A 16,234-nucleotide genomic window follows, 5' to 3' on the forward strand; every position below is an offset into this window, starting at 1 on the left:
TCTATTTATTTCTAGTTTAATATCTCTCATCTGGGCGAGTAAGAAGAGGATAAAACTTGGAAGGAAATATGAACTAATTTCCCAGATTCTTCTAACTATAGACTCTTAGGACTTTGGAGGGGACTTTGTGAGGTCATCTTGCCCTCTTGACCTTCAGCAGGATTATACTGAAACTCTGCTAGGAAAAGGGTCTTAAATACCTGCAGAAGATGAGAATTCCCTGCCTCCCCTCCCACCCCCACCTAGCTGAGTCTTTTCTAGTGCTACTGTGGAAGTCCTGTTCACTCATCATCTTCTCATTGCAGTTTTTGTCTGTTGTCATTGTGCTCCAAAAACATTTGCTGACAGCTAATATGTATGTGTTCTGGTACAATATGATAGGAGTATTTGCTCTGTATTGGAGAGAGGAAGTGTCAGTTGGCATTTATTAAGTGCCTACTATGTGCGGGGCACTGCTAAGCCCTGGGAATACAAGGAACAGCAAAAGACAGTGCCTGCCCTGAGAGAGCTCACAGTCCAGTGGGAGTCAGCATGTTAACAGCCATGTACAAACAAGATATGCACACATCGACTGGAGATACAACAGAGGGAAGGCACTAGTATAAAAGGGGGGTTGGAAAAGTCTTCCTGTAGCAGGGACTTGGAGGAAGCCAGGAGGCCAGGAGGAAGAGGGAGAACATTCTTGGCAGGCAACAGCCGGAGAAGATGCCTGGAGTTGGGAGACGGAGAGTCTTGGGTGAGGAATAGCCAGGAGGTCAGTGTTACTGGATCCCAGAGTACGTGTGGGGGCGGGTAAGGTATGAGGAGTGGGATGTAGCTGAAAAGCCACTGGAGTTAGAATCAGAGACCCTGGGTTCAGATCCCACCAAATCCAAGTGGCTTTAGACAAATCACTGGACTTCTGTGCCTTTGTTTCCTCCTCTGTGAAGTGAGGGGGTTGATCTAGATGGTCTTTAAGAACCAGTCGTTTCAGTTCTAAATCATTAATCCTGTGATCTTCACCAGTAGCAGCCTACAGATACTGTATGCATGCAGGTACACAGTCAGGTGACTTTTAGGAATGGCCTTGAGGGGCTGAGTAGCCCTGGATTTGCGTGCCTGGGCGAGGCGAGGCCGTGGGAAGCTAGCATCTCAGCTCGTCAGTCTCTTCTGCATGCTTTGTCTTCAGATGGAGAGCAGCTGCTACCAATCATCCTCCTCTAAAAAAAGCCTCTCAGTTGTCACCTTGCAGCCTTTGCTCTCACAGGCTGGGTAGTGCCTTTAGCCTTTCTTCATAGGTCTGTTCTGAGTCTTCTTGGGGTTTTTCACATTCCTCTCTAGTTCAGGAGCACAGAACCAGGCACTGCCTCTCACTGCTTCTGGGTAAACAGGTAGCTCTCGTTGACTTAGGTGCTTGAGTTCCTGTTACCAAGTGCCACAAGGCCCTGCCTTAAGCATGTTGGGCTTTGGTTCCGAAGCCTGGTTTGCCTCTGATGTATAGATAGATCAGCATATTCTAGTTCTTTGTAATTCAGCAACCCAAGATTAACGCCTATGAGACCGTCTTTCCCTACAGGGTCTAAGTGGAAGAATATGGGGGTGGGAGGGTGAACATCAGAGACATCCTTTTTATTCTGCTGGTGTTTTCCCATTGTTACTAACAGTAAAAAGTCTTAAAAAACTTCAAAAGCTCTGTGTTCTCTTTTGGGGGATTAGTAATGAAGAAGAAGCAGTATGACTGCTTTCTTTTGGGCAGAGAGCCAGGAAAGGAGGGCAGTCCTGATCGGAAACCACAGGTGGTGGCTGTGACGAGACGAACTGGCTGAGACTGACGGCTGTCACCCGGGGTGGACGCTGACAGCAGGCCATTGTACCATGAGGCTTCTTACCCCATGGGTTCATGGAGATCTTGGCCCCGGCCTGTCACCGCCCTTCGATACCTGGACATTAGTGCCTTCAGCCAGGGTGAGACAGATTGAGATTCTCTGGTAGCCCCAACTTGGAGCTACAAGTACATTCTCCCATACAAGTACTGTTACATGGGATAGCTGGGATCCATGATAATGTTAGTAAGGATTGTACTTCAGTTACTATGTGATAAATTGATTTTCTTCCTTTCTTCTTTCCTTCTTGCCTTCCTTCCTTCGTTCCCCTGGTCTGAGAACCTGATCTCATGTATGACATTGCTTCTGTAGGAAAGCGTGTTCCAGATTCCCAACAAACTGACTTAAAAACCAGCTTGAAACACCGTAAGATGATAGTGTAAGTTGAGGATTAAGTCATGTAGTTCTTAAAAAGCTTCTGGTTGTGTTGTTGGTTCATCTTACTCTCTATACATCATGACCCCAGGATCACTTTCTCTCATTCTTGTTTATAACCAAGCTAGCCCACTCAGGTGGCAATGTGGAATAGTGGAAATAGCACTGGCTCTAAAGACAGAGGACCTGGGTTCATATCCTGCCTCCAATCTTTACTACCCTTGTTACCTTGGGCAAGTCACTTAGCTCCTGCAGTTTCCTCCTTTGAAAAATGAAGGAATGAGATTAGGTGATCTCTGAGGTCCCTTTGGGCTCTTGACCTGTAATTCCGCATCTTGTGTATGTATAATTTGTTTTTTCTTAACCCAAGTAAGTCTCCCTAAATTTCCTTATGGAAATGTATTTATAGTGGTTGTTTTTTCCCCCAATTACATGTCAATTTTTAGCATTCATTTTTACAAGATTTTAAGTTCCAAATTTTTCTTCCTCCCTCCCACTTCTGAAAATAGTAGGTAATTTGATGTGGGTTATACATGTGCTACCATGTACTTATTTCCATATTAGTCACAGTTGTGAAAGGAGAACCGCTATACCACTTTCTAGTCCTCCGTCTCTGGCTCTGAGCCACTCCATCTCACCTAGACTCTTATCATCTGCAAATTTAAAGAACCAATAAAGGAAGCAGGCAGGCATTTAGTAAGCATGTCCTGTGTGTTGAATGCTAGGTACAAGGACGAAGAGTGAGAAAATCCCTGCCCTCAGGAAGCTTACATTCTGAAAGAGGTGGCAGCAAGCCCATAGATAATCATAAATTGATACAAAGTTGTTAAATACCAGGTAGTTTGGGAGGGAGATCATTACCAGTTGGGGGGGACCAGGCGAGAAGGTGGTATTTCTCCCTGTCATTTATTGCCTATTCATCTCTGTCTACCTGTCATGTATATCATCTGTCTACATGTCACTTGTCCATTTGTCTGTCTATCTACATACCTGTCATCCATCTTCATCATTTGTCACAGTTCATCTCTGTCTACCTATCATCTGTCTATATGTCACTAATCCATTTCTGTCTGTATGTGTGAGTCACAGAGGTAATACTTATACCCATGGGAGCTGATAAGGTTACCAGGAGAGAATGTAGAAGAAGAGAAGAGGGTTTGGCAGGAGACCTTAGGGATCATCCACCCCTAGGCGATGTGCTATGGATGATGACCCAGTGAAGGAGGCATTAGACAGGCAGGTGGAGAACAAGGAGAGAGTAGTGTCAGAAAACCCAGAGTGAGCAGAGTTTGCAGGAGGGGAGGGTGGTCCCCAGTGTCTGTTATAGCAGATAGACAAAGAAGGCTGAGGAAGGACTATCAGATATGGCAAATAAGAAATTGTCGATAACTTGGGAGAGAGTGATGTGGTTGGGAATGAGATTGCAGAGGGTCAAGGAGTGAGTGAGAGGAGAGGAAGTGAAGGCAGCAAATGTAGAGACAGTCTTTTCTGGGAGTTTAGCCGAGAAAGGAAAGAGTGAGATGGGACAACAGCTTGAGCAAATGGATGGGTTTAGTGTAGGTTTTCTAAGGATGAGAGAGACTGGGCATGTTTAAAGGTTATAGGGAAGGAACCACAGAGAAAGAGAAGTTGAAGATTCGTGAGAAAAGGGGGTTAAATTCAATAATCGGGCTGCTGTAGAAAATAGGGAATGGGATCGAATGCATGTTCAGAGGGTGGGCTACCTTCTTGTTAGAGACAGCAAAAGGAGGAGAAAATAGAAGATGATGTTGTGGGGGTGGGTTGAGATGAAGAGAATGGAGGAAGAGTGAGTTTACTTTGAAAGGCCTCAATTTTTTCTATAAAGTAATATGATAATAAAATATGCCATATTAAATAAAGAATATACTTTTCTATTTCATTATTCCAGTACAAATATTAAACCAGAGTCAGAACTACATCTTTAGGAGGCTGTTTGTTAGGTCTGCCTTCAGATTCGTACTTTTTTTTTTTGATAGCTTATTGTATAACCAAGTTATGCCTCCCTCCATCCATGGTCATGCGCTGCCGGTCATATTTGTCTAGTTTGACTTGTGTGGCAGCATTGGTGTCCTCGCCAAAGTCAAGATCAGTCTGTCTCTCTTGTTACTCCACCAGCTCTGCACTTTATCATGGGAGGTTAGTTATTCAGGCAAGATTTTTTTTTTAACAGTATTATGTCCTAAAGGTATCTCTGAATTGATTTTATGAATACTTGTCCCAACATTATTGCAGGTAAAGAAGCTAAGCTCACAAAACCAAAGTTTTTAGTTTCTCCTTGTTTTGGGAGCTTATGAGAGTTGTTATGTGAAAAATATATACTTTTTACTTTTTTCCCTCTTCTCAGAATATGTCAGGGGCAGCTAGATGGGCCAGTGGACAGAGTGCCTGGGCTTGGAGTCAGGAAGACTCATCTTCCTGAGTTCAGATCCCCGCTTAGACTCTTACTAGCAGTAAAATCCTGGGCAAGTCCCATTTGCCTTATTTTCCTCATTTGTAAAGTAAGCTGGAGAAGGATATGTCAAACCACTTCAGAATCTGCCCAGCAAACCCTAAATGGGGTCATGAAGTCAGACATGGCTGAAAAACCACTGAACACTATCTCTTCCAGAAGAAATGAAAAGCCTGTGACTTAGCTGTCCCTCTTTGATTTAAATAAATAATAATTAAGTGCAGAAATTTCTTAGTGGCTCAACTGTGGAGATATTGAGAAATCTTTTTAAAATAATTTGAATTCTTTTGTAGAAACTTTCCAACCCGAGCTAATATTGAAAAGAAGAAATTGTTACAAGAGGAGAAAGAGCAGAGAGGAGAAGTGTTGACAACGACCCAGTTTGGGTAAGTTTCCTTCTTGTGAGCAGAGTTGTTCAAGCCCTTTGACTTCCTTGTATTCTCTTGATGCTTATTTTAACAGAATGTATTTATAAACAAGAAGCGTAACATTACGCAGCACCAAGAGCTCTCTAGTCCTTGCTCTTGGAACTTTCCTTACTGACTCAAAAATGGTTATATCTTTGTTCTTGGCAAGAATATCTGATTGATTTGGATGCCAGAAGGTTCCTGGGGCTTCCTTAATTTAAAAAAGTTAGTGTTTATCAGGTGGGGGGAACCTTACAGCCAGCTAAGTGCCTTGTTTGCTGAAATAAGTGGTATTGTACACCTACCTTTGCCATTCAGTTTGTTATAACTTATTTCCTGAAACTACTGAGACCTTATCCTTAATTTACTTTAAAAAAACAAAAGTTTCTCTACTGTCATAACCAGTTCAGGTAAATGCACGTAATCTCTGCTTATTCAGTAGACTGGGTCCAGTCTACCTTATTTGGTCATTGGCAAAAAACACAACGATTATGAAATGTGAACGTAGGTTGTAGGATTTTAAGTGATTTTTAAATTTGGTCTAGACCTGTGCCTTTAATTAACATGGGAAGCATCTGGTGTGGAAATTCCCTACACTAATACAGATCAACAACTCCTTTGTAACTTAGAGTTCTTGAGAGCTGCTTAGACTCTGATGGTCAGTGGTCACAGAGGCACTGAACTTGAACTCGGCTCTTCGTGAATCCAAAGCCTGCTCTCTATTCACTGCCATTCTCCCTTTCATAAAGCAAAGTATGGCCATTGTACCAGGCACTTTAAGATGTGCAAAGTGCTTTATGTCGGCTCATTTGACTGTCACAACGACCCTGTGGAATGGGTACTCTGCCACATATATGATTCCCATTTTACATATGAATATGAAGCCTAGTGAGGGTGGGTAACTTCCCTATTGTTAGATGACTAAAGTGTTGAGGATTTGAGCTCATACCTTCTTGCATCCAGGTTCAGCCCTGTCCACTATGCTGGGCCGACCGTTGCTGTACGTAGTCTAGACATCATAGATCTAAAATTGGAAGTGACTTTTGTGGGGAGGCAGAAGATCTAGTTCAGCCTCTTCCTCTTCCAGGGAGATCTTGCTTAAGTGATGGGCAACGGGGGGTGCAGTGGATGAAGCACTGGACCTGGAGTTGGGAGGATCTGAGTTCTAACATGGCCTCAGGCACTTAACTAGCTTAACCTCCTCCTGCCTCAGATTCCTCATTTGTAAAATGGGGATAAGAATGGTAATTACCGCCCAGGGTTGTGAGGATCACATGAGGTAATATTTCTGAAACACTTCACAGACTTTTCAAGTGCTGTGTAAGCACTGGCTGCTTTTAGTAGTCGTAGTGGGAGGAGGAGTAGGACTAGTAGGAGGAGGAGTAGTGCTCAAGGTCTTAGAGGTAGTAAGGATCAGAGGTAGAATGAACCCCAAGTCCTCTGACTTCAAATCCAACCCCTTTCACCTGTGTTAACTGTAGCAAGTCATTTAGAAAATTCCTCAGATTCAGTTTCCTCTACTATAAAACGTTCAAAATATCGAATTTCAAAGTATGGCTTTAAAAGCAAGACATGATGATAGATGGTCTTCTATGTGTGGTGACAAGTTTTTAGTCGTGGTACCTACTGTGACAGTTTTAGGCATATAGAATCATATTTTTATCTCATGGCAGCACTGTAAACTCAGCCTGCCATTTTCAACTGATTTGAGTTTATGCTCAATGGGTTAGGGATAAAAAAAAATGAAGATTCTGTGGTTGGAGAATTTAGCAATTTATTTTATTTACTTAGCAATTTATTTATGGATGAACAGGGTAGGATAAAATTCATCTTGTGCTTTTGTAGCTCTTTGTGAATTGCTTGTGATATTTAAAGAAGATTTAGATTTTAAGAAATTGAGTATGAATCATATGTACACTGAAGACCGAGTCTAGAAAGAAACGAACGATGAATTTGAAATCTTTTTTATAAGACTTCTTGGTATTTACCTCTGCCTCTGTCCCATTTGTTTTCTATAACCTGCTCTCAGTTTTTACATTTTACAGTACAGTTTACAGTAATTACATTATTATGTAATGAGATTAATTCCATAAGTCACCTGTGAGCATCAGCCTCACTCTTTTATGGTCACCCCTAAAAATGTAGCCTCTTTTCTTTGATTCTCTAGTACTTTCATAAGTATCTTAAAGGTATTGGTTACAGGTAGCCAGTCTCTTTGAAGTAGTGGTCTGTGGAGATTTAATTTATTTGCTCCCTCACAGTGGGATGGGGAAAAGGTGACCTGATGAGTGTCAGCTCTTTCCTTGCCCCCAAAAAGCTGCCTCAGTGTGGGATAATTGGCTGAATCATTGCCAGAGCTGCTATCAGGAGTACCCTGGGCTGTTCCCCAGAAGTATAGTTACAGGGAGTGGTCAGTTGGCTGGCAAGGTAGGTAGTGTCTTTGAGAGAATGTCTGATAGGCTTGAAAGAGCACGGAGTTTGCAGTCAGAGGATCTGAGTTTGAATCTATGGCTTACAACCAATTCACACTCAGACTGTGGCTGCAGGTTTTTCCCTCTGTAAAATAAAGAGATTAGACTGGTTCACCATGCCGTGCTAAATCTGTGATTCTGTGGTCCTCATTTCCTCTTCTATGTATTTTGTTTTAGAAGGTCAGTTTTGATAACTCCATGGACGTTAAAGAAGCAAATTCAGTCAGTTAGACTTTTATCAGCAAATGCTTTAGTTCTCATTTAGCATCTTATGGGTTGGTGGACAGTCTGCTAAGAGCAAGAATAGTAGAGTGATGTGGATTGGGATGAGGCTATGTCAGGAGCTAGAAGGTGGGAGGGTGCTGGAGATAAGTGAATTCTTTCACAGTTTACTAGTCAGTCAGTCAATGAACCTTTATGAAGTGCCCACTAAATGTCAGGCACCACGCTAAGGAAGCACTGAGGATACAAAGAAAGGTAAAAGACAGTCCCTGCCTTCAAGGAGCTCACAGTCTGTTGGGGGAAGATTATACATAAAAAGAAGAAACAGAAGGTGGGGGGGGGGCTATCCTGTGCTGGAGCAGCAGGTGGGAAATGATGAGTTCTCTGCCCTGGGCACTGTCCTTAAATGGAGGATCTGGGCAGAGCTCCCTGATGTCAGGGAGGGAGGGGTCCACGGCAGGTGGTACTGAGGAGGTGTGAGTGTCTGAGTTGACATGATCTAGCTAGGCCTAGACTTCGTTAGGTGGCTTAACAATCACCCATGCATGACATGTGATACCTTTACGTGAGGTTCTCATCCCCCTGAGTTAGATCCGCTGGGTGGGGAATGGGTTTGGAGGTTGTACCTGATTGTATCTTGAGATGCACCTGGACCATTGTGAGTCCTCTTCGAAGGTTTTGAAATTTGGTAGGATGGGGAAGGTGATTTCAGTTTTGGCCTCTCCTGGCGATGACACGCTCCACAGTAGCTGCATAGATCAAGACCACCCTGCCCTTGTGTTGCAGTCTGGGGTATTTGGTGACCCCAGGGTGAATGAAATCAGACTCAGGAGGTGGGACAAGCCCAGGCAAGCCTCAGCAGACTGAACCTGCTGGGTTGGTGGCCTACAGTGATGAGCACTCCAGCCGTTTGGTTATCTTCACCCCGGAGGCACTCGAGGTTGGCACGAAGAACTTCAAGGTGCAGGTCAGTGAATGTAGGGAGACCATCTGCAGAGCTCAACAGGGCCATTCCTGGGTGATGTGCCTCCTGAGTAGATCACTCCTCAGTTTGTGTGGCTAGAGTAGTTCATCCTAGATCAGGGACCACGAGCGGGCTCATGGGCCTGATGTTGTGCCAGGAGCACGGGGCACAGGGTAGGCGTCAGGTATCCAGCATTCAGGCACGAGTTCCAGGGGCAGGTGGGGAAGATTATAATCCTCAGGGAAACTACAGGCCTCACTGATGGACAAACCTCGGGCTGTTCTTAGCATGTGAGGCTGAGATCCAGCTGGGAGTAGGGCCTGTCTCCTGCCCTGCTTGTTTACAGGTATTCTCTCCCAGGGAAGAGAGCGTGTATTTGTATTTCTCTGGCAGTGCTTTCCCTCTCACTCCACAGGATTGTGACAGTCTGGAGACAAGGAAATACCATAGGATCTTTTTGTGACTATTTATGAAGTTCTTAAAAGGAAGGCATGTATCATGGCATCAGATACTAGTTAGTATTAATAACAGGAGCTTCCTCATTGGATACAGTTACAAAATTGCACAGGTATCCCTAGGCCTTATGGCAAACACTTGTCATTTTTTCATCATAGAAAATGCATGTAACAGATCTTATTTTTTAAAAAAAGGCAGATTTTGTAACACTTGGTGACTTTATATTATTTACAAGTTCTTTGTTGGTTGGTTTTATTTGCTTGTTTCAGTAAACTAGATAGGTTTTGCTCCTGAGGGGAGTCCATAGCAAGAGCTGTTGTTTTTACTAGACTCTAAAATCTGAAAGGACAGGGAATATTGTGTCATATCTAAACTTCCTAGCTCCTGGCCCAGTATGTGCCTCATCTAGTAAGTACTTCATGTTTGGTGCACTGAATTTCCCTGATCTGTCTATTGACATCTTTCTTACCTGTGCTCAAAAAACATTTACTTTAAAATAACTCAGCATTACAAGGTTGGCAACGACCTTTCCATTTTTTCTGCCTTTTCATATTTTTAACAAAATTTTGAATGTTTTATTTTGTTTCCAACTCTTCTTACTTTCTTGAAGATTAATGTCACTTTAATAAATTAAATTCTGTGCAGAATATTGTGCTGAAGAGAGAAAGTTTATGTAAGACAAGGTTCCTGCCTTCACTGGGGTTTACATTTTTGTGGAGAGGGCATCAGATGTCACATGGGCTGGATGCTCAGGATTGCATTTCCACCTGAGAAATGTATTTTAGAGAGTTAAAAACAAAATCCTTGCTATTAAGAAGTTTTGTATTTCTTATCTACAGAAAGATGCAGAGGAAGTGGAAACAGCGTCCAAACGAATCAGCCGGTAAGCAGCAGCATGGGAAGCACCGAAAGTGGCAGAAGTGGCAGAAGCGGCATGGCGGCCGGAAAATGCCAGCGGTGGTCGAAGAAGTGGCCAAAGGCGCACCCCCTGCTGTCTCTCCTCCAGGCGAGCCCCAAGCAGAAGAGCCGCCTGCAGCCCAGACAGAGGTCTATCAGAAGGACATGGATCCTCTGGGCATGCTAGCTGACAGCGAGGCTGGTGAGGTCCCAGGGCAGATACGGGATGACATCAGGGCCGTCTCTACCCTTCCACCCCCATTGCCCACATGTTTAGGGTTCTTGCTGCACCTTGAGCCTATCACCCACGTCTATGACAGGAGGTGTGGCAGGTCCTCTGGAATTGGTCCTTGGTCGTTGTTTAAAGAGTTGGTTTTCCCCACACTTCATTTGCCACATTTACCGGGCATCTCTGAAATGATCTCTTTTGTCAATTCTTACAGAGTAATAGCACTCCATTCCATTGACATGCTCCAGCTGGTTCAACCTTTCCCAGTTGGTGGACACCCCCTTAGGTTCTGGTTCTTGGCGTTCTCCTCTTGGATCAGCCACAGGCAGTCTTGTTTTGATGTAAAGTGTAGCAAGTTTGGTAGCACACTTAGGCTCCTGAGTCTAGGCCTGGAAGTAAAGGTTATGTAATCTAATCTGTTCATGAGTCTGGGCCTGGAAGTAGAGGTCATGTAGTCTGATCTGTTCATTTTACAAATGAGGGGCCTGAGGAACAGAGAGGGTAAGTCAGCTGTCCACAGTCACACAGCTGTTAAGTGAACCTGGCCAGGATTTGAACATGCAAAATACTGAGCAGAATGATGCAGCTCTTGGTAGGAATGTGTTGCCATGAGACATCCTCATGCATTCCTCTCTCCTAACTGTTCTGAGCAGAAGAAAGGTATCCGTTGATGTGTAAGATGTAAAAGTAAACAAATAATATAATTCTGGAGCTAGAGGGATCTTACAGATTATTTATCCAACCCTTCATTTTGGAGTTGAGGAGACTGAATCCTATCATCCTGTCATTTCAGACAGCCAGTCCGACCCTGGTCTGCTGACTCCTGGTTTAATGTCCTTTCTGCTGCGTTGTGTGTTTTATACTGTCCTGCCAGGTCTAAATCCTATAAAATCATTCTCTAAAGGGATAGGTGAGTGTGAGTCAGGGACACCTGTCTCTGACTCGTGTTTAGAGTCACCATACTATTCGAGTCAAGTATAGAAAGTATTTGGGCTGTGTTCAAGTGCTGACTTTTTCTACGAGGCTTGTTTTGCTGATAGTTTTTGTTTTTGATTGAAAATTATCTCTGAGTTTAAGGGTTATCAAATTATCAAATGAATAGTCAAAGGACTGTGGACGCTTGGTTTACTCAGTAGTCTAGTCTAGTTCATGTGGGGCAGAGCTGGCTTTCGTGACCCTTTGGTGTGTCGTGGCCTCCCTTGGCTGTCCCTGCAGCCTTTGGTGCCCTGCTCAGGATCGTCTTTTTAAATATACAAGATGCACCTGTCTTGGCGTGCAGTTATTAAACTAGTTACCGAGTAGGTTCAGTGACCCCAGTTGAAGAAGCTCTGCTGTCCACAGTGTGTTTGTGTAATTCTTCTGTCCTCAGGTAGTGGAAAGAAGACAGGATTTGAATTTCTGGTCTGCTGCTTACTGCCCAAGTGACCTTGGGTAGGTCTGGTCACACCTCTAGCCCTTAGTGTATTTAGCTGTAAATGAGAGGCTTGGACCATATGATCTGTTGGTGCCCTTGCCAGGTCTAAATCCTGTAAAATCATTCTCTAAAGGGATAGGTGAGTGTCAGTCAGGGACACCTGGGAGGATTCTAGGAGATCTCCGACAAATCTGGGAGTGACCAGTGGATTGAAGTTAATGATAATGACAGTAATAGTAATTATGTTAACAACAGCTAGCATTTAGATTAGGCTTTAAGGCTTGCCAAGTGCTTTCTATGTGTTACCTCATTTGAGGGTTTTTTTGGGGTTTTTTTGTCTGGGCAATGGGGTTAAGTGATTTGCCCAGGGCCACACAGCTAGTAAATTCCAAGTGCCTGAGGCCAGACTTGAACTCATGTACTCCTGACTCTAAGGCCAGTGCTGTATCCACTGTGCCACCTAGCTGCCCCCTACCTCATTTGATTTTCACAACAACCCCGGGAGGTGGGTGCTGTTAACTCCATTTTACAGATAAGGAAACTGAGGCTCAGGGGATGTGACTTGCCCGGTGTCATACAGCTCAAAAGTATCTGAGGCAAGATTTGAACTCAGGTCTTCCAAACTCCCAACTATTCTAGCACTTCTTTGCCACCTAGCAAAACTATTCATTCATATTTAATTAACATGTGAAACTAGACTATGTAGTATAGTGGGGAAAATCTCAGGATTTGGAGTTAATGGAGCTGGGTTAAATCCCCACTGTGCTGCATTGTGGGCAAGTCCCTTATTCTGGGCCTCCGTTTCCTCATCTGTAAAATGAAGGCGTTGGGTTAGGTGACCCAAGGTCCTTTACAGCTCTGAATCTGTGATCTGATGTGAAAATCTTAAAATCTGGCTTTGTTTTCCTCTTGGAATTTCTGCCCTTCCCGTCATCCTTGGAAACAAGTCATTTTGGTTTGAGTTGAGGTGTCCTCTGGGAGTTCCCCAAGCCCCTGCTCATAGCTGCCTGGCTCCCTATTCACCTGACAAGGGGTCTGAGACCATATCCTGGCACAGAGAGCCCAGCGGGACAGTGAGATCGATGATGGCTATTGCTGGCATAGGGAGCCTGGTGACTAAGGCTCAGGGGACCTAAGAGGACAGTGTGGTAGGGTAGCATGATCTCTCGGATTGGAGCCTCTGATGGGAGCCACCTGCGTGACCTTGGGCAGCTGAACCCCTCTGAATCGCAGTTTCTTCGTTTATAAAAGTGAGCAGGCTGGGCTTCTATGGGGGTCCTTTCCAGCCCTAGATCTGTGAAGGGAGCCTAGCATTGGTCTGGAACTCCGAAAGACTCTTGGTAGCTGTATGACCCCGGGCATATTACTTAACTTAATTATATGCCTCAGTTTTCTGTAAAATGGGGATAATAATAGCACCTACCTCATGGGGTTGTTCTAAGGATCAAAGAAGATAATGGGTATAAAAGTGCTTTGCAGACCTCCAAGTGCCGTATAAATGGGGCAGCTGTTATTCTTACTGTCCATTTGGTGGACAGAGAGTTGTCCAGTTTGGTGGGAGGGCAGACTGTGAAGAGAAGACATGTGGTGAGATAAGACTGGACAGGTTAACAGCTAATCGGTGAAAGCATAATGTCTGACACAGAGATGGTGGTCGTCCTACCATACTGTGCCCTAGGTGGAAGCACGTGCTTATTTTCAGGTGCCACGTGTTAAGAGAGATGTTGACAAACAAAGGGCGGCCATCGGGTTAGTGAGGAGAAGCAGACCCATTTCTGGTAAGGATTAGTTGATCAAGTTAGGGATATTTTGCCTGGAGAAGAGAAGATTTAAGGGAAACATACTAGCTGTCTTTGCTTACTCACTTGTAAAATGAGTGCTTTGGGCTGGATGCTGATCTCTAGGGGTTTTGCCCTTCTAAATCCTAGAAAATCATTCTCTGAAAGGTGAGCTAAATATCTGTTAGGGCACCTTGGCGGGTTCCAGGAGATTGCTGACAAATCTAGGGGTCTTGGCCCAGATATCTGAAGGGCTGCAGGATTCTGGTGGTTCTACTTAGCTGGAGGGGGCAAAATTAGGGTCCATGGGATGGAAGTTAAAGGGAGGGCACATTTCAGACTCAGCATTAGGAAGAGCTTCCTAACAAGTGAAACTGTCCCCAAAAGGAATTGAGCTTCCTTATGAAGTAGAGTTCCCTGTAACTGTAGGTTTGACTATAGGTCAGCGAACTGAGGCTGCATAGTCATTTGTAGGGCCTGTTGTAGAATGAATTTGGTGCATCATTTGGGGTTGAACTGGACAACTTTTAAGGTTCTTTCCAATTCTGAAGTTCTATGACCTGATCCATATTATTTGATTCTCTGCAATATAGACAGATTGAGGAGTGGGGAAGGGACACAAACCCTTCTCAGGAGTGTGTAGGCAGAGGAAAAGGGGATCCTTACCTTGCCAAAATTTAATACTCCCCAAAAGGCTTTCTGTTCTTGACCTTTCATCATTCCAATTCTTTCTACCCCTTGGTCCAGGGGGAAGAGAGATGGTGGTATAGTGCCATTTTATTGTATTGTTTAGTGTTCGAATTACCATTGATGGCAGCAGCAGCAGGCTCACTCTGTTCACCGTCAGACCACAGTAGAGTTAAGTCACTCAGGATGAAAATGTCCTAACACTCTTGCCCATCTTAGTTTCTTTTCTAATTGGCCTGACTGAGAACTTTACTCATACCCTAAGAAGGACATTGATCCCTGCAGCTTGGACCAGCGTACAGATACTTTAAAGAATTTACTGCACTGGGATCACAGCCTGACAAAACCTCTTTGCTGATGGAGTGCTTAGCATTTTTCATTATGGTATGTGATGTCTTTGGCCAGATCTCACTCTAAAGTGTATTTCTTTATTTCTGCTCATGCACATTCACATTTTAGTATCATGACAACTTGAAAGGAGATGAAGAAAGCCCTGAACAGATGGTCTCAACTTGGGCAGCATGGGGAAACCTCTGGAAGCTCCTCTGAACTGAGTGTGGACTCTGCTCCCTAGATGGCATGGAGGGCCGGAGAGATGGATGGGGCATAGGAGGGTTTGCTGGCAACCCAAGCCTTCACCCAACTCATGTGCAGTGCAGAGAGTATACTCTCTAGGTATATAGTCTTCTTCCACTTTGAGCCTTTCCATAGAATCCTGAGAGATGCTTTTTAGACCAGTACTGTCAAAATTCAAATAGAAAAGGCAGCACGTTGACTTAGAAAACCACAAGTTAACATTATCTGTGTCACATTGTATTTTTATTTATCTTGTCAAACATTTCCCAATTATTTTCATCATGTCCAGCCACCCTCTGGATTTTTGCTGTCCTCCAGTTGGGCACCTTTGTTCTAGACACTTAGTGATCCAAAGGTGAGTCTTGAACTGAGGCTGGGAACCAGTACACTCTGCCCTTTTCTCTCCGCCTTTTGTATTTCCTTGAAAGCTAGTTAGCTCCTAGCTCCAAAGTATACTTGTTGAGCTGAGACCTAGACTAGACCATATTCCACAAAAATCTTCATTTTGATGTAGAAATGATTCCTGAGATCTCAAAGGCTGCTGCAGAGGAGCATAAACTCTGGCAATTCTACCCAGTTTAATAGGCTTTGGGTATGAGCCCAGCAGTACACTCTGTCTTCTGAGAACCAGCCCGGCTAAGTTCAGAGAGGGTCATCACCAGGAGGCTGGCAGGCAGACAGGTACGAGATGGAGTTTTCGTTTGTTTTTGTCCTTAGCCACCAAGACAAGAAAGGTTTGCAGTCTTCAGTGGTGGAGATAATGCTCACACTGATGGAACTGAGTATCCTTTGAAGTAAGAACTAAACCACATTTGGGGTTGGGATGGTTGTTTTATCATCATCTTCCTACCTACATACTGTTGATATTAGGTGTGTCATATATCACATTGCAACTATTTAAGATTGTGGGGAAAAAAATGCTATTTCAAGTGGAAAGCCCTTTGGAATACCAAATTGTGTTAATTTCTTGTGTTATGGATTTCTCAAACTTGTCATTTGGGGAGTATGATTTGCCATCTTTTGGTCGCCTTTATAGAGTTGTATTTTTATATTCCTAATGGTGTGGTCAGATTGATGGCTTACAATTACTCAGTTTAGTTTCTTTCTGTCCCTCCCTCCCTTCCTCCCTTCTTCCCTCCCTCCCTCCCTCCCTTTTTAGCTAGTCACAGCCCTATTAGATCACTTCAGGAAGATTATTGGTCTCCGGTCTGAGGCAGAAGAAAAGCATCTGGTCAGTGATGTTGAACTGAGCGCCTCCACAGACCATAGAACCTTCTCCATGTTAGTCACTGTGACAGAACATGAGGAGAGTTGCTGCACTGACTGGTCCCGCTGCCTGGAGTGCTCTCCCTCTTCAGCTCTTAACTCCTTGCTTCTCTGGAGTCCTTCAAGACTTGCCGTCAGTCCTGCCTTTCGCTAGAGGCCT

The 16,234-nt window shown here is 44.1% G+C and overlaps 1 protein-coding gene across 1 annotated transcript in view; it reads left to right on the forward strand.

Moving 5' to 3' along the window:
* NUFIP1 (nuclear FMR1 interacting protein 1) overlaps positions 1–16,234 on the forward strand; it is a 52,432-nt gene that overhangs the window by 20,211 nt on the left and 15,987 nt on the right. Inside the window, exons 6-7 of the mRNA XM_020971517.2 lie at positions 5,001–5,093; positions 10,067–10,326. Coding sequence (XP_020827176.1) covers positions 5,001–5,093; positions 10,067–10,326 — 353 coding nt within the window. The remainder of the gene's footprint in view (positions 1–5,000; positions 5,094–10,066; positions 10,327–16,234) is intronic.

This window comes from Phascolarctos cinereus, unplaced genomic scaffold, assembly GCF_003287225.1.
Source record: "Phascolarctos cinereus isolate Bilbo 61053 unplaced genomic scaffold, phaCin_HiC Scaffold_7;HRSCAF=346, whole genome shotgun sequence".
Taxonomy (NCBI): domain Eukaryota; kingdom Metazoa; phylum Chordata; class Mammalia; order Diprotodontia; family Phascolarctidae; genus Phascolarctos; species Phascolarctos cinereus.